The sequence below is a fragment of the Onychostoma macrolepis genome, chromosome 05 (assembly GCF_012432095.1).
Source record: "Onychostoma macrolepis isolate SWU-2019 chromosome 05, ASM1243209v1, whole genome shotgun sequence".
Taxonomy (NCBI): domain Eukaryota; kingdom Metazoa; phylum Chordata; class Actinopteri; order Cypriniformes; family Cyprinidae; genus Onychostoma; species Onychostoma macrolepis.
The window spans coordinates 29,489,935-29,512,529 of record NC_081159.1 but is presented as its reverse complement, the minus strand read 5'-3'; the positions used below and the strand labels follow the sequence as shown (position 1 = coordinate 29,512,529).

Genomic DNA, 22,595 nt, shown 5'->3' with positions numbered 1-22,595 from the left:
TAAAATATTAAGTAATAACAAAAATAATATTAAAGGAATATGGGGTGTATTAAGTAGTATTATTTAAAAAAGGTACAGGACAACAAAGTTATCCTCAATATTATATTGATAACAACACTACAAAGGATAATATGGATGATGTGGTTAATAGCTTTAACAATTTTTTTGTGAGTGTTGGACCAAAATTGGCGGAAGAAATTCAAGATCCAATGTCATCAGAAGATTGGAATGAAAATTTAATTGAAAGAAATCCCAACTCAATGTTCCTTACAGCGGTGGAAGAAAAAGAAGTAATAAATATTGTAAATAAGTGTAAATATAAAACATCTACTGATTGTAATGACGTTGATATGAAAATGATATGAAAAATCTCTAAACCAGTAACATATATTTGTAGTCTATCATTTCAAACTGGTAAATTTCCAAACAAAATGAAAATAGCTAAAGTGGTTCCGCTGTATAAAACTGGGGATAGACACAACTTCTCAAATTACAGGCCTGTTTCTCTACTTCCACAATTTTCCAAAATTCTAGAAAAATAATTTAATAATAGATTAAACAAATTTTTAGATGGACATAAATTAATTTCTGACAGTCAATATGGATTCAGACCAAACAGTTCCACATCAATGGCATTAACTGATTTGGTTGAAAAAAATTACAAAAGCTAGAAATCATAAGCAGTTTGCAGTTGGAGTTTTCATTGACCTTAAAAAAGCTTTTGATACGATTGTTCATAATTTATTAATTAATAAACTGGAACGGTATGGGATAAGGGGGGTAGTATTGGACTGGGTAAAAACTTATTTAAAAGACAGAAAACAGTTTGTGAAGTTGGGGGAATATTCATCTTTGTGCATTGCTTGTGGCATCCCCCAGAGGTCAGTACTGGGTCCAAAGTTATGTTTGCTTTATATAAATGGTATCTGTAAAGTATAAAAAATAGTAAGGTTAATTTTGTTCGCAGATGATACAAACATTTTATGTTCTGGGGGGGAATTTAAAATAATTATTAGAGACTATTACTTTAGAAATTAGTAAATTAAAAAGGTGGTTTGATATAAATAAATTATCATTAAATGTTAATAAAACTAAATGTATGTTATTTGGAAATAGTAAAAAGAGTACACAAGTTCAGATACAGATAGATGGTGTGGACATAGAAAGGGTAAATGAAAATAAATTTCTTGGGGTGATAGATGATAAATTAAGTTGGAAATCTCACATAAACCATGTACATAATACATTAGAAGTATCTCATTACTGAATAAGGCAAAGCATGTTCTGGACCACAAATCGCTCTACATTCTTTATAGTGAATTATTCTTAACATTACCATACTTAAATTATTGTTCAGAGGTTTGGGGTAATGCATATAAATGCAGATTATTATCATTATCTATGTTTGCAAAAAAGAGCAATACGGATAATTCATAAAATTGGTTATAGAGATCATAAAAATTCATTATTTTTAAAATCAAAGATATTAAAATTCATTGATTTAGTTCATTTTCAAACAGCACAACTAATGTATAAAGCAAAAAAAAACATTTACTCCCTGGCAATATTCAAAAATTGTTTCTTAATGGAGAAGAGAGATATAATCTTAGGAGAGAGTGTAATTTTAAGCATCTTTAAGTTTGTACAACATTAAGAAGCTTTTGTATTTCTGTATGTGGAGTGAAATTGTGGAACAGACTAAGTCTAGTGCTCAAGCAATGCCCAAGTGTGACCCAGTTTAAAAAGCAGTATGATTCTCAGAATGTATATGGAGGAAGAACGGATCTGATTAGGTGTTCATACAGATTATTTAGTCATAGTTTTTATTTAGGTTCTGTTTCGTATATATACTGTAAATATATGTAGGAAAGTCAAAAGAGTGTATTAAGACAAGGATGAGATGACAGAGTTATGAAGTTAATTTGATGAGTATTGTTATTGATTATTATTATCAATGCTGAGTGGGGTAGGATTAAATAAGATTATGCTTCTTCCTACTCCTTTTTGGACATGTATAATTTAGTATTGTGTTGTATTTTTGTTTTGTTTTTACTATATTTATTTACATGTTCAAAATAAACGTTTCAATTCAATTCAAATGTCAGTATGTGACCTGTTTTATTCAAAGAACAGGGACCTGTCAACACTGCACTGGCTCCCTATCAAGCATCGGATAGATTTTAAAATCTTGTTAATTACTTATAAAGCCCTGAATGGTTTAGCTCCTCAGTACTTGAGCGAGCTCTTATTGCATTATAGTCCTCCACGTCCGCTGCGTTCTCAAAACTCCGGCCGTTTGATAATACCTAGAATATCAAAATCGACTGCGGGCGGCAGATCCTTTTCCTATTTAGCACCCAAACTCTGGAACAGTCTACCTAACACTGTTCGGGAGGCAGACACACTCTGTCAGTTTAAATCAAGATTAAAGACCCATCTCTTTAGCCTGGCTTACACATAACACACTAATACGCTTCTATTATTCAAATCCGTTAAAGGATTGTTAGGCTGCATTAATTAGATCAACCGAACCGAACACTCCCCATAACACACAATGTACTCGTTACATCGTAAGTTGAATGGCATCTACGCTAATATTTGTCTGTTTCTTTCCTAGTCTGTTTCTCAGTTCGTATCCGATCAGATGGTGGATCAGCACCAAGAGATGATGTCTACAGCCCTGATCGTCAGCGGAGACCAGGACACCCAGATGACCCCAGAGATATATCCCCAGATATATCAACCAAAAATAACAAAATAACTAAAATATAATAAAATACCTAACTACATAATACTACTATTGTTAGAAATTGCAACAAAATTAAAATAGAAATATAAACTTTTGAACTGCGGGTTTCGTCTGGTCAGAGGAGAACTGGCCCCGACTGAGCCTGGTTTCTCCCAAGGTTTTTTCTCTATTCTGTCACAGAGGAGTTTTGGTTCCTTGCCGCTGTCGCCTCTGGCTTGCTCAGTTGGGGACACTTAATTTCTAGCGATTGTCGCCGATTTGATTGCACAGATACTATTTAAACTAAACTGAGCTAGACAATGACATCTCTGAATTCAATAATGAAATGCCTTTAACTGAAAATTGAGTGTTTAATCTTATCATTATACATTACTGACACTCTATCCTCCAATTTGATACTGTTAAGTGCTTTGACACAATCTGTATTGTAAAAGCGCTATATAAATAAAGGTGACTAAAGGTGACCTATCAAAGTCTGATGTCATGTTTGATCAAGTGAATCATGATGATCATCATCAAGTGAATCATGTCACGAATAAAGGAGATTACTGAAGACCTCGGAGAAAGAGTTGATGTTGCTCATCAGGCTAGAAAAGGTTACAAAACCATCTCTAAAGAGTTTGGACTCCACAAATCCACAGTCAGACAGATTGTGTACAAATGGAGGAAATTCAAGACCACTGTTACCTTCCCAAGAAGTGGTCGACCAACAAAGATCACTCCAAAGCAGAACGTGTAATAGTCTGCGAGGTTGCAAAAGTTCCCAGGGTAACTTCTAAGCAACTAAAGGCCTTTCTCACATTGGCTAATTTTAATGTTCATGAGCCCACCGTCAGGAGAACACTGAGCAACCATGGTGTGCATGGCAGAGTTGCAAGAAGACAGCCACTGTTCTCCAAAAAGAAAATTGCTTGCTAAAGATCATGTGGACAAGCCAGAGGACTATTGGAGAAAGGTTTAATGGATGGATGAAACCAAAATAGAACTTATTGGTTTAAATGAGAAGCCATTATGTTTGGAGAAAAGAACACACTGCATTCCAGATTAAGAATCTTATCCCACATGTGAAACATGGTGGTGGTAGTATCATGGCTTGGGCCTGTTTTGCTGCATCTTGGCCAGGACAGCCTGCCATCATTGATGGAACAATGAATTCTGAATTATACCAGCAAATTCTACAGGAAAACGTCAGGACATCTGTTTAAGAACAGAGTCTCAAGAGAACGCGGGTCATGCAGCAAGACAACAACCACAAGGACACAAGTTATTCTACCAAAGAATGGTTAAAGAAGAACAAAGTTAATGTTTTGGAATGGCTGAGTCAAAGTCCAGACCTTAATCCAATTAAAATGTTGTGGAAGGACCTAAGCAAGCAGGTCATAGGAGGAAACCCACCAACATCACAGAGTTTAAGTGGTTCTGCATTTCAGAGTTTAAGGAATGGGCTAAAACTCCTGCATGTTATTGTGCAGGACTGATCAGCATTTACAAGAAACTTTACCTTAAGTTACTGCAGCAAAAGGGGGTCACATCAGATACTGAAATCAAAGATTCACATACAACCCGAAATCCAGAAATGTTGAAACATTTTTTAAATTGGGATAAAATGAAAACTAAAAGACTTTCAAATCACATGAGCCAATATTATTCACAATGGAACATGGATAACATAACAAATGTTTAAATGGAGAAATTTTACAATTTTATGCACAAAATGAGCTCATTTCAAATTTGATGCCTGCTACAGGTCTCAAAATAGTTGGGACGGGGGCATGTTTACCATGGTGTAGCATTTCCTCTTCTTTTCAAAACAGTTTGAAGACATCTGGGCATTGAGGTTGTGAGTTTCTGGAGTTTTGGTGTTGGAATTTGGTCCCATTCTTGCCTGATATAGGTTTCCAGCTGCTGAAGAGTTTGTGGTCGTCTTTGACGTATTTTTCATTTAATGATTCGCCAAATGTTCTCTATAGGTGAAAGATCTGGATTGCAGGCAGCCCAATTCAGCACCCGGACTCTTCTACTAGGAAGCCATGCTGTTGTAATAGCTGCAGTATGTGGTTTTGCATTGTCCTGCTGAAATACACAAGGCCTTCCCTGAAATAGACATCGTCTTGAGGGGAGCATATGTTGCTCTAAAACCTTTATATACCTTTCAGCATTCATAGTGCCTTCCAAAACATGCAAGCTACCCATACCGTATGCACTTATGCACCCCCATACCATCAGAGATGCTGACTTTTGAACTGAACGCTGATAACACACTGAAAGGTCTCCCTCCTCTTTAGCCCAGAGGACATGGCGTTCGTGATTTCCAACAAGAATGTCAAATTTGGACTCATCTGACCATAGAACACTTTTCCACTTTGAAACAGTCCTCTCTAAGACATCCCTTTTATAGCTATATGTTGATGTCAATTAACTTAATTAGTTGCTAGATGTTCTCCCAGCTGAATCTTTTCAAAATGTCTTGCTTTTTCAGCCCTTTGTTGCCCCGTGCCAAATTTTTTGAGACCTGTAACAGGCATTACATTTGAAATGAGTTCATTATTGGATAAAATTGTAAAATTTCTCTGTTGAAACAGTTATGTTCTCTATGTTCTATTGTGAATAAAATATTGGCTCATGTGATTTGAAAGTCTTTTAGTTTTCATTTCAAATTCAAATTTAAAAAACATCCCAACATTTCCGGAATTCAGGTTGTACTTTTGCCATGCACAGATATGTAACACTGCATCATTTTTCTCAATAAATAAATGACAAAGAAAATATTTTTCTCTCACTTGTTTTATTCGGTTCTCTTTGTCTACTCTCAGGACTTATATGAAAATCTGATGATGTTTTGGGTCATATTTATGCAGAAATATAGAAAATTCTAAAGGGTTCACAAACTTTCAAGCAGCATTGTGTGTATATATCTATTTTTCTGTGGCATTAGGCTATACCTTTGTTAGAAACTCTAATTTAAGAGTATTTTTAATTTGACTGGTTCAGTAATGCATTTACAGACCTTGAGCTTGTCAAACTCCAGCTTGTTAGAGATCTGAATGAGCTCCTCCATCTGTTTCATCTGCCCCACCTGTGTGTTTGCCTGCGTGATTAGCTAAAATGAAAAAAGATGACAAGTAAAAATCAAAGCTGAATATGACAGAATAAACGCAAATGGACATATTTCACATTTATGAATCATATTTGAAAAAGGTGGGGTAGATTTTTGTGTTAGTTGCCCATTTTACAGTTGCTTTAATACAGGGACGTCAATAGGCATTATGTGAAGCTGTTATGAAATCACCAACATGGCACATATGTTCCATTAAAACAACAAAAAAGGCAACTTGAAGTCAAATATACCAGGGCAATACAACTCATATCAGAATGAAGACAAATTTAGGGAATGAAATTTGGGAGGTTGGGGGCAATCTGACAATCTTTTATTATTCTTTTATTCTTTCATTAATATTTGAAAATCTTTTTTCTGCAAAAAATTTAAGTGTATAGTGTGGTGCAACTAACATACAGATCCATGCAGAAAATATCAAATAATGTGACCTTTTATGATAAGAAAATGATAGTTTAGGTTGTAAAAAGTATTTGTAAAACATTTAATGATATTTAAAATATTTTAAAAGGATTTTGAAAATAGTGATTAAGATGTCACTGATTCTTGAGACATGGGACAAAACATTTCCAGCAATTGTAACTGCTATTAGGTTTAAAAAATAAAACATTTTCAATTGTAAATGTTATGAGGGATAAACAATAGAATGTATTTAACACAATGATCCCCTTTAATTGAATTTTATCATTATTATATCAAATCTATGACACTTATTGTCTTCTCACTACATCTGTAACAGTGTGTCCACAGAGAAGGGTTCAGTCATTCATATTCTATAAAATGTATAAAAATGTTTTAATGATGAAAAATAGCTTGTTTTATCAAAAGTAACACTTAATATCTCGTATCAAATGTTTTTCAATGACACGTGTGTTTCATAAGGTTCCAAAGTTGTGTTCCAGATTTTTTTCAACACTGTCAGACATTCATTAAAATGTAAAAAAAACAATCAGGGTATATCAGGGGCAGCTGTCACTCTAATGAACCCTCTTGCCATAAATCACCTCTGCAGAGTACATCAATTGTCAGACAGGCTATGGTAGGTTTTATAGTTTTAGAATATTTTAAATCCTAATGTTAATATTTCCTGTGTCACAACCTTGATATGTCAACAACATCTTCCAATTTCTGAGGAAATTATTTGAAATGTTCAGATCATTTTATTCTCCTGAACCTGAGGTTCTATTAGCATCTAGCATAAACAGAGAAAACTAAATGGCTACTACATGAACTCCCTTTGTTTTGTTTAAGAAATGCCAAATTTGTCAACACCGTCAGATGTCACCACCGTAAGATTTTCTGTATGACATGGCCAATGACAGAGTTGACATTCATCATGAAGTCATCAATCATATTTTTGTGTTTTTCAAGTCATTTTGAATTATATTAAATATAAAATAGTGTTTAATTTTTCTTATAATGTATGAATACTAAATGTACAGCATATAGGCATATTGCTTTTGTGGATTGATAGTCATCACTTCTATAGACTAGAATAAGGGTGGAGGGAACATAAGATTCAGGGAACATACAGTAAGGCTGAGGGAACACAAACTCTGTCAGGTCTATGTCGCCTCCGTCAGAAGAATATTGTGATAATTGACTATGATATTTTATATTTGTTGAGGAATTGTTGGTCACATGTGAAAATGTAATCTGTATGAATGCGTTTTGAAATGTTAAAAACATCTTGACTGCAAAATAATTGATGGCAAGGTAAAAAGCACATTTTGATAAAAAAGAGAAAAGTTGGGAGGTTGCATCAAAGCATAGCTCAGTAGCTTAGTACATACAAGATACAAAAATGTAGTTTCATTTGTCTGAGTACAAGGTTTTATTTTTTCAATTTTGCACCCTGTTTTGTCCCACTACTCAAGAATCAGTGATGCACACACTCCCATGTTTTCATTGTGTATGTGATTTTGTTATACTTGATATTACATCGCAAGTTTTCAAAACCAGATGAACCTAATATGAATACAAAGAGTACATTTTTAAGTGCTTGGTGTGTGTTTTAAACTAGGTTTTTAAAAAGATTTTTCTTTATTTTTATGTCATTGACCCATTGTAAAGTACTTGTGTACTGTTTTACTTGTGCACTTGTTGCCCACAGGAGCTCACAGTTGTGCTGATATTTAATACAAAAGCACAATTGTGAGTGTGATATCGCTTTAAAACAGTTAATACTGAAATTTCAGATAGAAGCAGCTAAAGAAGCAAATTCTAAGTAGCAAAAGCTAAAATGTTTTACTGCTGTTATACTAAACATCAGCACTCTGTCACTCAAACTCAAGGATCAATGCTGATTTTCTTCATTCTACCTTGGAGACTGAAGCCAGGGCCTTGGAAGCTGTTTCCTCCTCTTTAGTGCCCTTTGCAGTCCGCTTTTGTATATTCTACAAAAGGTTGAAATTAATCCAATTACTATTATCTTATCATTTCACATTTACTGGAAAAATTAGAGGAACAAGTATTTTTTGAGAACATTAGCAGTGTGTATCTCACCTGTATAAGGATTTTGATGCGGGTGATTCGTTGGAAAGGCAGAAGCATAAAGGATGTGAAGGGCAGACGTTTACAGAGTGGAGATGACTCTAGCCGCCTCATCACAAGAGAAAAATCTCTGTTACTCTCCCTGCCAGTACCACACATACACATAAGCAACATGCCCAACAACACAGTTTAATTATCACTAATATGCTGTATATATATGTCTGTTTTTGGTCATCCTACTCCAAAAGTAAATGTATTGTAAAAAGCATTTTCAAAATGTTTTACATTAAAATTATTATTTTTATTTTTTTATTTTATTTTTATTTTATTTTTTTTGTAGGTATGGGTAAAAGTCTCACATCAGTCTGCTGTAGGTTTTCTCTTGGTACTGCTGATTTCGGACGTAATCAATAAAGACTGAGAAATGGTTCTCTGAGTGCTCATAAATGATGTCACACACGTCAGATATCACCACACTCTCATCTACTCGCTTCAGCAGATCCCCTATAAACCTGAGAACAACAGAGATGTGCATTCATGCCTGTGGGGTCGTACTTCTTTGGCTGAGAGTAAATAAACGATAACAGAATTGTCATTTCTTTCATGTGTCATGCTCTTGAGCTTGTCTCTCTTTCTCACCTCTCGCTGACCTCATAGACCTGCAAAAGGTTGGAGAAGAGAGCCCTCCTATCATGAATGACCAGAGTCTCACGGAGTTCCCGTGACCCCAGGAAATGATCCTTCAGAACACGCAGGGAGCGCAGGTAGGAGGCCTCAGAGGTGAGCACCTCAAACATGCTCTAAAAGAACACGTAATGTTTCAAATAAAAATGTTATAAAGTTGAATTTGGCAAAGAAAGATGTTAAGTTATTTCTAATAGTGGTAAACTATTACTCTCACCTCTTGTCTCTGTTTTTCAGTGCGAGTGAGTTTATGTAACACTCCACTTTCCTTCACCACTGGTAAATCCTGCCAGAGTGTAATCTCTTCAGGGCCTCTCTTGAATCGGGTGCCAACCACCCCAAGCCCTCCGGGACCCTCAAGACCCAGGGTTTCGCTAACACTCCTGTTGCAATCAGGACTATCAGACTGGATCTGACTGGATTCTTTCAAGACCTTTGCCTGGTAGATCTGATATAGAGGTTCTGAGGATGACACATTGTTTTCGAGAATGCTTAGTTGAACAGCAAAAGATCCAAAGAAATGTTATTGCACCTAATGTTCATTTAATCCTGCTCCAAAATCTACCTTGAAATTCTAAAATAAAACCAGAAATAATTGTTTAACTGTTGTTTTTAGACATCTGAAATTTTCGGTAACAATTTCTATGAAGCCCATATTTATAATACATTATAAGGGTATTCTTAAGGCATTATAATGAATGCATAATACATTATAAAAAACCTTATAATATGTTATATCATCTTATGAATATTCATAAGAACAGTTTTAATGTATTATAGTATTTACTTATTTGTGGTAATAGCTTTTAAGAGTATGGTGATTTATAACACACAGTGAACATGTTGCATCCACTTAAGTTACAATGGATTATATTTCTCATAGTTATAGTGTATTATAAGTCTCATATCTTGCCATCTTTCTTATGCTACTTTACTTAAAGCAATCAAAGATCACTTATAAGTATAATAGTAATAGTAATAGTAATAATATAATAATAATATTTTTTTCTCAAACAGCCATAAGATTACATGAATGTGTAATATGACACATTTGCTTTGAACTATTTTTATTGTAATATCAGATTGATTATTCTGATGGATACCTTTTAGACAGCTGTTGATAAGTAACTCTGCAACTACATGTCAACTAGTCATTAATATTAGTAGTATGTCTGCTAAATATATGCTGACACTTTTTTTTTTTTCATGGTTCCCCAACAGTCAAACTGACTATAAGTATCTTTGCAAGTACGTCAACATTCTACCCACCCTAACCTTAACCTAAGCCTACTATTACCCTAATGAGTGTTAGTTGACATGTAGTTGCAAAGTTGCTTATAGTCAATAGACTAAGGGGACCATCAAAATAAAATGTAACCTAACATATAAACATTGCATTTTTTTAATACCCTTATAATAGCCCCAAAAGCGGGCGGCCGTGCTAGTGCGTGCCAGGGCCAGTCGCGTTTCCACTGTCACTTCCGGGACCTTGATCGTGCCTCGTCGGTGCTTCCTCGGGGCCAACGGCCGGGGTTTTCTGGCCCGACGAAAACCTTGGGCCAAAGCGGGCCAACTGGGACTAGAGGAGTGGTTATGAACAAAGGCGGAGTTTCTCCGCGTCTTGAGAGCGTCAGCGCTGCAGATCATTTCATGAAGTTAACAGCTATAACACCAGCATTAAAGACTTTTAAAATAATTTTAGCTCAAAACTCACTTTCAGACAACAGCGAGTGTTTGAAACAACTTGATCCGATGTGGATTATGATCACCATACAAGGCAGAAATATTTATAAGCGATGCAAAAGACTATGCATGCTAGCCATTAACATTACCATACTAAACATGGTAAATACGACCGCTTGAAGAAATCAGACGTCAGCTTCTCATTCTCTATAACAATTTAGTAACATATTTTATCTGTCATAAGTCTCGTCTCGAGACTTTTACTCTGTGTGTCATAAAAATATATAATGGTTTTTGTTCGGGAGTTCCCTCTGCTACTCAGGTGTATTTTTGATGGAAAAATAAAGAAATTATCATTCTTACATAACGTGATGTATACTGTTACTACAAATAAACAGAAACAGACTCTACTGAATAAGTAGGGTAGGCCTATTTGTCCTCTTTCTTTTGTGAAATAGTGGTTCACATTGCTTTATTTCTGTGTGACTATAATTTTCAATCCTGATAAATTAATTCATTATGATCAATGTATCACTTAATAGGCTATTGTAAAACATCGATGCTTTTGGATTTAAATCTAACAAAACATGCAAACAAACAGCCGCTTTTATCATGTTCGTTTTGTTATCGCGCTAGTTCCAGTGACTTATTTCTGATTAGTTTTCTGATAACTTCTCTTTGTTGATGAAATGATGGGGTTGCGTGACGTTGTTCCAGAGAGGCGTGTAAAGGGCGGGATTTAGTGAAGCACAGCGGAGTTTCTGGCCCGACAGTGGAAACGCATCGTGATTTTGGGATCGGTGCTACAGGTCTGAGACTATTAGCCCCGCCCGGGCCGTTTAAAGCACTGGCTCGCACTGGCCCGACAGTGGAAAAGCGGCTAATGTATTTTAAATATGGGCTTCATAGAAAGTGTTACCAAATTTTCCTCTGTTTGTGTATTATACATTCACTTAATTATCTCACCATAGTCACTGTTTGGCTCCCAGTCACTGGAGATTCTCCGTGGGCTTCCTGTTTTGTCACACAGCCTGTAAGAAACCCACAACAGCTTAACCTGGCCATACATTACTGGGCTCAAGCGAATATCTATCACAGGTAAGGCCTTATGAAAAGACTGCCATTTTTTTAAATGTCATTGGTCAGGTAGGAAAAAAAAACTCTGGATATGTTGGGAGACAAAACAAGGGCATTCTCACCACTTCATATTTTCGTTTTGACCACCCTTTCCGGCTAGAAGTGAGTTAAAAATAAAACCTCTCTTTCAAATCCGTAAAGGTTGGTATGTCAGGTTTTTTATTTCAGGGAAAGAGGATGTGTAAATTAAACTCTAAGCCTACTACTTTAAAGATGTTGAAATACAGTATAAAGGAATCAGAATAAAAAGTTGTGGGGGTCATAAAAGTATGCATTCATTTTACATTTAACTACATTTCAGTAACCACAAAAGTTAGTTTGCAAAGTGCACTAAAAAGACGGTCATGAATAGAAGTCCTTCCTGATCATGTGAGGGGGTAACTGTAACTACAGACTGTCTCACTTCCCATTAGGAAAGATGTATTTGAGCACACATCAACAAAAGATAAGCAGTCATTTCATTACAGATTTTCACACAATATCAAAAACCTTTATTGTTTTCCTTGCAATGTCTTTAAGGTACTCTAAAAATCATTGGATAATTTGAGTACTTTTTAAGAACAACTTTTTGATGCTGTAAACTTACGCTTCCGTGTCAATAGATTCCCAGTCTTCAAAATCTCCATTTTCATAGCTCTTACCTAGAAAACAAACAAAAATCTAGACATATGTGTGTTTCTGAATAAAGTATTTCAAAGCAGATATTTTAAATATATGCTCATAACTGATAGAGTACCTTGATGCCCACAATGATTTTGGTAAGTAGGACATGTTCCTGGATCAACATTATAGGGTAGGGTCAGGACTGGGGCTGAGTTTGGGTTTAGGACAATGTTTATTTGAGACTATATTTATATGACAAGAATGTTGTTTTAGGATCACATTGATCCAAGAAGATGCTTGGCAAAATCTCTGCCATTTGTTTTTTTTTAAAAGAGCATAGTTACAATATAGTCATGCACAATTTATTTTTCTCTCTGATGAAACTGCTTTGTGTGCTGTACTTTAGTAAAAAGCAGTCTTTGGAAAGTCTTCTGCACTCACCTGATGGATTTGGCATAGATATGGGGCGAGACGATTTTCCATTCCCACTGCTGCTGGTGTTTCTGATTGGTGGACCGCCGCCTCGAAGAGAGACTACACATGCTAGCGCTGGGTGGGAAGACCGTTTCTTTGTCTTTTGGTGTGACCGAGGATGTAGAGGAAGGCGTGGAGGAGGTCGAGGGGGGACAGCTGGAGGGGTAACTTTATTGTCATTTGATGGCAAAATATCCAAATATATATGAGCATCGGCATGCTCCAGCTGTGCATACTGTTGGGTATTTTGATACTCAGATGACTGATAAGTCCTTGGTGGTAAAGGGGGTTTTGAATGGCTTTGAAATGACTCATTAGCATATGCAAATCCATTTCCTGCTAATTTGTGAGGGCTGTGGTGAAGCAGAAAGCTTTGGCAATTTATACATGGAGGCAACGCTTGGGGTTTTGAATTGGGAGATGGGCTGTTCGGTGGCCAACTGACTTCATTGCTGGTTAGGTGTAAAACATCCTGATTTCTCTGACCTCTGTTTCGATGTTTGTGATTCTTTTCAATTGCAGTATCCATGTCATTTTTCTCCTCATGTAAAGGCACCCAGACTAGTTTCATACCAGGCCTTTGAAGATGGCAGAGGCAATGACAGTGTTTCTCTTCTGAGTGGGTAGGTGGCGCAGTTGAGCCCTGATGATTCTCTATGGTGCCACTCACATTATTCAACTCGCTGCCATCAGGAGCTGAGGGAAAGAAGGGTAGTCAGGTACATTATTAAGCTTATCAACAGGCTCAGACAGAATCTACTTTTTTTCTCCCCACATTTTATTTTTTGTGCTGGTAAAATGGTATATTGTGTTAAACAGAGCTGAGAGTTCTGCATCCTTTTTGGTAGGTGAGAACATAATCTGATTAACCAAAATATTTAATAACTGACTATGGAAAGGGGCAGGGGTTTGTGATCAGTTGCCTTCTACAATGCTCAAAGCCAGTGGCCCTTAATTGATTTATCTTTAAGACCCACATTTAACATTGGACATCAAGTTGCAACCCAACAAAAATGTTATGTTGTACAAAAGCAAACAAAATTAAAATGTCTCTTGAATTTCAATGGTTTCATGCTCTCAGCAGCAAATTCACTGCACATAACATGTTTATCCTGCTTACAAGTTAATCTGCATTTGGGTCAATGACAAACACATGGTTTCTGAAATAAAGAAAGTAAAATATTTTGAAAATCTAAAAACATTTTTATATGGTTTTAATTTAATGGCTCTAAACCAGGGACGTAGCAGCCATTTTAAAAGTGTGTGTGGGGGGGGGGGGCAGCTGTCAGATGATGTGACCCTCAAAGGCAAAGAAATTATGTACATAATGTACAAAGTAAGTATATTCATGTCCATATAATAAATTCTAAATAGAATACCAATTGGCATTTTAGAGCACCCTAGTTAGCTTACAGGAACCTATTTTGTGACTATCATACTCAAATTTGAAAAATAACTTCAGGACTTGGGACTTGAGATCACTGTGGACATCTATATTTGAGACCACTGTGTGGACATCTATATTTTCTGATGAAATACTTTGGTAACACTTTATTTCGATAGTCCACTTTAGACATTCTACTAAGAGTAAGTAACTTTGCAACTACATGTCAACTAGCAGTCATTAGAGCATTAGTAGACTGTCTGCTTAATATCTTCTAACACTTTATTTTGATGGGTCCACAACATACAACATACTGACTATGAGAAACTACCCTGCTGAGAGTTAGTAGACATGTAGTTGCAAATTAATGAGAATTATTTGATATGTAGTTAACATCAGTGTTGGGCTAGTTACTCAAAGAATGTAATATATTACTCATTATTAGTTACTCCTTTCAAAAGTAATATTGTTACTTTACTTATTACTTTCTGGCAACAGTAATTAGTTACTCTACTAGTTACATTACTTTTTCTTCACACCCCACAGAAGTTGTAACTGTGTATCTTCCAGATAAAATTCTTCTAGAATGTTACTACACAGTAAATTCCCCAGTGTTAAATCAACACCGCTTGGTGTACATATGGGAATATGTACACCAAGCGGTGTTTATTTAACACTGGGAAATTTACTGTGTATGAACATATTTCTGCCTCATCATTTGACCAAAATCCACATTGGATCACAGTCAGAAGTTATTACAAACATTTAATAGTGATTGATAGTGGCATTCAAGTAGAAGTGTTGTATTCATCTCATAAATTGTCATGAGTAGCTTGAAGTAATTTTTCCATTACCCATATGCGATTAAATTTCGTTATGCATTTTATCAAATCACATGAGTTTTTAAGAAACTGTTTAATTTTCCAAGAATATTTTTAATTATATTAATATAATGTACCACATGTTGATCAGAGGGATGTGGGTGGGATGTAATGCCAGAGTAAAGTAAAGCCACAATTTACACAACATTGTTCAGATCATCTTTTTTTCCTGACAAAATCAATATAATGCAATATTTCTATCTGCTGAATGTAAGCTTTTCCATATTCCAAGCTTGCCTGCTGCACTGGGGACATCACATGCATGTGCGAGTCATGAAAATTATGAAAATAAATCTAGGAATTATTTGATTGTTACATTTTAAATCAGCGGGTTTGAGGCATCAAACGTAATTAAGTAACTAAGCCGTTTTATGGAAAGTCACTCTAATATTATTACTGAAATCTTATTAGTAATTAGTTACACTACTAGTTACTGCAAAAAGTAATATTATTACAGTAACTAAATTACTAGTAACTAGTTGCTGCCCAACACTGGTTAACATGTAGTTACAAAGTTACTTATAGTTAGAATGTCTAAAGTGGACTATCGAAATAAAGTACATGAAATAAAGACATTTTATGGACAATATTTCACTTACACTACACTTGAACAATAACTTTAATCTTAATTCTTAACAGTTGGATTTGGGAAAGGATAATTCTACTCCGGTCCGGACGCGAGCAGCACTACGCAACAAAAGCAAAGCGACGTGACCTGACGAGGTTCTTAACGGGTTCTATTGTCTTTTGTCGCGTCGTATGATCGCATCGCTCGCATCCAGTGGAACGTTAGATGCGGCGTTACAGTAGGTTAAATCATAACATGGAAATTTGATCACATACCTCACAGTGTGTATTTTCTGGGGTGCATTTTACCCCAGACCGCCAAAGAGCAAAGAAGTGAATGAATGAAACCGCGAGAGCAACAGGAGATTTGAAGCTCGCAGATGCGCCCAAGAGATGACTCGGCTTGTGATTGACTGAATGTTAGTTCACTCAAATCTAAGTAACAAATCAGAGAACGCGGGTGGAAATATTGGCGGTGGGTCAAAAAAAGTGCGGGGGACAGAATCACCCGTTTCTTACAGTGCGGAGGACGTGTACCCCGTCTGCTACTACACAATCAGACACAATCTTTACCAGTTTAATGATGACTGAAAGACATCAGGCCCGGGATTATCAGACAGTAAAAGGCGAGTGCAGTCATTTACAGTGTTAACACTGCAAAACAAACGCTCTCCTTGCCATCTTCGCGCTCTACCAAATGCTCAGACTTGCCGTACATTCCACGTAGCCATGAGAGGTGTGTCCATGTAGATGAGTGAATAAATCTGCATCTCAAGTGGCGTGTGGCCTTAATTTAACGTCGGTCGGCGTGTGGCGTTATTTTAACGCGTGGTGGCGTCTGCCGTTAACTTATCGCCTGATGGCGCTTATTTAACGCCTGGCTGCGTTATGAAAACGGCGTTTTAATATTGATACGGCGGTGAAAAGCACGCGAATTCTGAACCATTTGGCTTTCCATATGCCACGCCCCTTCTCTAAACCTCCATCATGTGATATCTACATCACATACATTACCGCGGGAAGTAGGGGTGCTGCAGCACCCCCTGGCGTGTAGCCCAAGAAAAGTTGGGGGTGCTGGGGGTGCGGTGTTAAAAAAAAAAAAAAAAAAAATGAAAATTTTGTAACAAAAAATAAATAAAACTAATTTTATTAATTTGTATATTCATTAAAATTAATAGAAAAAAGAAGCCCAAGCCTACAACGACAATAAGCAACAGTAAAACATGAATTAAGTTGAATCAAACTGATTGTGAAGGTCGTTTCAACTTAAACTGACTTAGGAAGTCGTTTGTTGCCATGACTTTTTGATCATATTACCTTTAACATGTCTGTGCAGTACCCAAATCAAAAATTAACGACAATTTCTACAGCCATTGCAAAGAGACAGCAGAGAACGATCGAGAGCATCTACCTCAGCAGCAATCTCGCATTCTCACATCTGCAGCGCTTATTTTGATCTTTAACGTTAGATCTTCCCTATTCTTGGAACAAATTTATTGCTCAAGGTTGATTCAGTATTACTCTTAATGAAATAAATAAATAAATAAATAAATCACACACACAACATCAGCAATTGGCTACTACAATGACAAAGCTTATATTAAACATAAAACTTTAATTAACAGAACGAATAAAGACATCCGCGTTGTAAAAAATAAATAAAAGTTTTTTTTTTTTTTTTGGATTTTCCAATTCAAACGAATGCTTTGGCTCATTATTATTATTAATAATGATAATAATAATAATAATAATAATAATAATAAAGGCTATACAACAAAACCGTACAATGACAAATTCACTTAAACTTTGAACTTTTATCAACAATATTAATAAGGGAAATCTGTTTTACCCGCATTGTACACAAATAAATAAACGGTCTTTGGATTTCCCCTTTCTTTAAAACAATCGTTTGTGGTTCATTATTAGCCTTAATTAAAACACACCAGCCATAAAATAGTACAATGGCAAATTCGCATAGGCCTATATTAAACATCTAACTTTTATTAACAAAATGAATAAGACGGATATAGCCTTTGTAACCCAAATAAATAAGTTATTTTCCCTCTTTTAAAACAAATGCTTAGTTTGTGGTTCATTTGTTTTATTTATTTATTTATTTTTAATGAAAACACAGCAACAATAAAGACATTGTCGCTTTTATTAAACGATGAAATTAAACGTTTATTAACAAAAGTTGCGCTTTTGGTGTCTAGCATCACTTTCGTCACGTGAACGTTTTATTTCACATCACCCCCAGCCCAAAATACGTTCCCGCGGCTATGCATAAACCTACATCAAGTAATATCAAACACAAAGTAAAACAATCACTGAGAACCACTGTTTTCAGCGTCATTTCATATTTATTACACATATTATGTTAGAAACAGATTCCAAAACTTTCACTACCTGATCGACCTACATCCACATCATCTACTGCCAGTTGAAGATTTCTTTCCCCCAGCATCTGTCCACTTTTCCCAAGTCTTGAAAATGAAGATATATCCTCTGTTTGGTCCTTTGCCCTGGGTGGACATGATAATCTAGTTCCAACTACCACAGACCTTCCATCTTGGCTCATATTTTTAGAGCATCTTCTCACTTTACTGTTGTAGTTTACTGCCGTTTGCTTGCCCGTTCCTTCTCCAAAGTTACGCAAAGCATGAGCCACTCTGCTAGAGGAACCAAAGTGGCTTGACTGGTGTGAAACATTAAGGTTTGGTTTTGGTGGAATGGTAGGTTTTCCATTGGATGTGTTACGGACTGACTTATCCATCATTTGATGCTTCAAAATAATTTTCATGTCCAAGTGAGAAAGATTTACACATCATAATCCAGAGACACATGGATGCACTGATATGCAAGTGCAAAACATAGCCACTGATGCAGAACAATCCCTGATTGTGCTGATTTCATAATCAACAATTTTGTGTCTTCTTGGTCAGTGAAGCCTGTGTTGTCACACTCTGTTCTCTTGTCATATCAGTATTTTTAAAAACAAGAAAAGAAGCTCATTTACCTTTTATTGAGCATTCAGAGCTGCCACATACAATATGTAAAGAAATAACCCTCCTGTGTGTTATCCTTTATGAGCAAAGTTGTTATGAGTGTTGTTAATAAATGTCACTAATGGTGGTTACTTCTCCTTTCAGATCTTGTCCTCTGGTCCCTCACATGGCTTAAGAGGGAAGTAGGTCACCACACCAAATGGACTGTTGAATATTCAGTGACATACTGTAGATGCTGGACATAATATAATGCAGTGTTTCTGTGATTAGAAATATTATTTGATTATCTGTATGATCCAAAATCTATTTTGCTAATTTCTATAAGCATTGTAACACAACATTGTAACAACGAGGTTTTTGGATGATGTTACTTGTATTATATTATATTATGTTATGTTATATACATATTGTTGAGTTATACAAAGACTGCTGTGGGAACTGAATACCACAAAAATGCATGAATTCCCATGTCTCGCTTTAGCTTTAAACAACTGAAAACTTCCAGTTCAACATTTCAGCAAGGCAGCTGATTCCAGACTTACCATAAAAGCACAAGACTCTACTTTCCTACATAAAAAATTTTTGTTGATATAGCCAAGTTTAACAAGACTAGCCTACCATACAATCAAATGTATTATAAATCCAAAAAATCAATGTGTTGATAGACGGTAAACAGAATATATTTTAAAATGTCTAGAAAAATATATTTTAACCATAAAAGTAAACAAGGATCTCACTTCCTCTATGACATATAAGCTGATATGTGTTACTTTTTCAGTTCCTTTATTTTCCATTTACTAGATTTAATTCCTCTTTTTATGCTAACATCCTCCATGACCAAAAATTCCCTCATGAAACTGTAAACGTACAAACAATAATTCAGCTATCAGAAATTTTTGTAAAAATCATAATTTTTTTTGAGTTGCTTACTTTTTATCAGTAGTTTTAAGAAAAAAAAATTATCCCAGTACATACATAGGGAGACCTTCTGAGTTACACAATCAGCCTTCACATTAAGCACATAATTCATGTCTTTGTTGTTCACCATGAATCATCCCTGTGCGCCCACCAGTTTATTCATTTATTTTTCTAGTTCACAGTAGAACACATCCCCCTCCTTTTGCTTCCACATAGCTGGGATCCAGATCGTTCGGGAGTTTTCCGTTTTGTCCCCAGACGTTAAGCTCCCCAAACACACCTGTCTCAATCATCTCCTCCTGCCATGGAATTGGTACGTTCCCAGTTGCAAACTCATTGTAGAATTCATTGTCTTTGTTGTCCATCATAACACCTTTGATTGTGCTGAATGCTCCAACATCATCAATGTCTTTGGCATAGACCATCTTAGGATCTGGGACAAAAGGAGGAGGAAGCATACCTGTGCAAAATAAGAAAAGAAAATATTTTTAAATATGTCAAAAATGGTTTAAATTACAATACCTGAAAAAGGGGAGTACCATTGTACTCAGATGATACTTTGATACATATCTTTGTTCTTTATGACCATATTCGGTTACAGGGTTAGGGTTAGAATTGGGGCTTGGTTTAGGTTTAGTAGCATGTAATTATGCATAATTTACTTTTAATAAGTACATGAAACAGAACAAGGACACTGTAAAACAAAGTGTTACCCCATATTCAAAAACCATTATATTTACATATATTTAACTTCACAGAATACTATTTCCAAAAAATAAAATAAAAACAAATTTCAATGCCATGTAAAGTACTGTAGTTTATGATGCATATCCTTCCCTAACTATAACTCTGATGGACCGTACCAGCCTCTAATCTTCCCCAGTTGAGTTGTTTAAAGAAGGACTGGTTCTTCAGGTCAGCACACTCATTGTTCCTGAAGCCAAGTCTCTTCTCTGGATCTTTCTCCATCAGTCCTTCACAGAGGTCTTTAAGCTCTTGGCTGAAGGTTGGGGGGTATGAGACAGGGTCATTCAGGATGCGCCGTGTCACTTCATTGTTGTCCACCTGTGATACAGAAAAAGATCTGAGGTAGTTGAGCAAAGATGAGTAAGGTTGCCTCAAATTGCCGTCATTTGTTTTCTCTCATTGACAATCGATAGCTTCTGCTTTGTCACTGCAAATCACTGTCCATGTAAGCCCCTTAACAGAGAGCAAAAGTGTACACAGGAGTATGTGTACCTGCTCTCCGCGACATCTGAAAGGTCCCTTGGCAGCAACCATTTCATATAGAGTGACCCCAAGAGTAAAGTAGTCTACAGTGTAGTCATACTCTTTCTTCTGTAGCAGTTCTGGAGCCATGAAACCTGTGGAGGAGGTTATACAAAGATCTGTTACTTACATCTAACCAGGACCTTTTGCGATGCTGGCTTTAAAGTAAGTTTTTCTCTTGCTTATTTTCCAGGAACAGGAATAATGGAATCATTACTATTGTCACTAATGACTATAGTTTTATATTTTAAAGCTAAACATATACTGTACACATTTATACATTACATCACTATATACAGTGCTGTGAATTTTCTGATTTGATCCAGGTCTGTTTAGTCCTACAGTCTCCTTACTGCCTCCAGCCCAGTGTTCTGACTGATGCCCCCTGGAAGTGCTGCCATCTCTTAATCACCTATGGTTTCTTCTACACTGCAAACATATTAGTGGTTTTATTAGAGTTTAGGATTTAGTCTTGTTATTTGACTTGTGTCCTGAGCTGTCCGCTTAGATAATTGTCACAAACAAAGGATGTGAATTTTGTGCAAGCCGCTTACAGGCAATTGTCTCTTATACTGATGATCGTATTGTATTTACACTCATGCATTTGGCAGAAGCGGTGTTTATTCAAAGCACCTTGTGGGTCAGTAAGCAGCCATCTAGAAAACCCAAAGCATTGTAATAAAAAAACACTCAGAACATTTTAGCAACCATCCAGAAACTTATTGCATTAGCATAGCATTACAGTAACTTCATGTGTTCCCCAAATTGTAAGTCGCTTTGGATAAAAGCGTCTGCAAAATGACTAAATGTAAATGTAAATGTAAACTTCTCCTAACCATAGTAATTGCATAGCAATGCCCAGGCAACCACCCAGAACAATCCAGCATTGTTGCAGGGATTTCGCATGAACAAGTGACACATTTTCTTAAGAAAATCTAGGAATTGTTCTTAGTAATTTAGATATGTATATTTCCATGTACACAAGCATGTTCCAATATTCACTATAGGTGATATGCAGTGGGTTAAATTACTATTTATATATATATATATATATATATATATATTTTTTTTTTTTTTTTTTTTTTTGTATAAATCAAGTGAAATTTTAGCACTGTGTCAGTGAGTGTATAACAGGATGTTACCTATTTAGCTGATTTTAATAACTTGACCTCAAAGCCATGATGAACTCAACTGTATCTGTGACAGCTGTACTTGAACTTGAACTAATGCTACATATAAAAAACCTTAACATGCTGTAAACTTTGACTTGACTACACAGACACTACTGGATGAGAACTAAACTGAGCTGGGTGATGACATTACAGTTTTCTCCAGAGCTGCTTTATAAATGAAGTGCACTCATTCCTTAATAATTGATGAAATTTACACTGTTATTGAACCAAAGTGAATCAATGATGAACTGATTTCAAATGAATACTGACTCTTTACTATTGTCTTTTTAGAGTTGCTTTACAACAGAATTGAATTCTGTTTACTGAATCACTGAATCATTATTTTTTCTTTTTATCATTGTAAAGCTGCTTTGAAACAATCTGTACTGCATAAAGCACTAGGGGTGACTTGACTTGACAATACAGTACTTAGAAAAAGTAAAAAGTAAATAAAGTTTGGA

The 22,595-nt window shown here is 35.8% G+C and overlaps 2 protein-coding genes across 6 annotated transcripts in view; both read right to left on the bottom strand.

Moving 5' to 3' along the window:
- The window catches only part of arhgef15a (Rho guanine nucleotide exchange factor (GEF) 15), a 35,942-nt gene extending 17,069 nt beyond the window's left edge, over window positions 1-18,873 (bottom strand). The window contains exons 1-11 of one of the 5 annotated variants that reach the window (XM_058775300.1): window positions 18,177-18,873; window positions 12,906-13,634; window positions 12,598-12,672; window positions 12,448-12,502; window positions 11,691-11,755; window positions 9,259-9,503; window positions 8,997-9,157; window positions 8,717-8,869; window positions 8,370-8,466; window positions 8,186-8,260; window positions 5,757-5,849 (exon numbers count right to left, since the gene is read on the bottom strand). In XM_058775300.1, coding sequence (XP_058631283.1) covers window positions 5,757-5,849; window positions 8,186-8,260; window positions 8,370-8,466; window positions 8,717-8,869; window positions 8,997-9,157; window positions 9,259-9,503; window positions 11,691-11,755; window positions 12,448-12,502; window positions 12,598-12,672; window positions 12,906-13,634; window positions 18,177-18,570 — 2,142 coding nt within the window. In that variant the 5' untranslated portion in view covers window positions 18,571-18,873. Of the gene's footprint in view, window positions 1-5,756; window positions 5,850-8,185; window positions 8,261-8,369; window positions 8,500-8,716; window positions 8,870-8,996; window positions 9,158-9,258; window positions 9,504-11,690; window positions 11,756-12,447; window positions 12,503-12,597; window positions 12,673-12,905; window positions 13,635-16,046; window positions 16,294-16,343; window positions 16,503-18,176 lie in introns of those variants that run through there. The other 4 variants (XM_058775299.1, XM_058775305.1, XM_058775304.1 and 1 more) reach the window with 4 other exon arrangements.
- A 368-nt stretch (window positions 18,874-19,241) lies between these two features.
- grk1b (G protein-coupled receptor kinase 1 b) overlaps window positions 19,242-22,595 on the bottom strand; it is a 34,701-nt gene continuing 31,347 nt past the window's right edge. The window contains exons 6-8 of the mRNA XM_058775312.1: window positions 20,933-21,057; window positions 20,557-20,758; window positions 19,242-20,153 (exon numbers count right to left, since the gene is read on the bottom strand). Coding sequence (XP_058631295.1) covers window positions 19,870-20,153; window positions 20,557-20,758; window positions 20,933-21,057 — 611 coding nt within the window. The 3' untranslated portion in view covers window positions 19,242-19,869. The remainder of the gene's footprint in view (window positions 20,154-20,556; window positions 20,759-20,932; window positions 21,058-22,595) is intronic.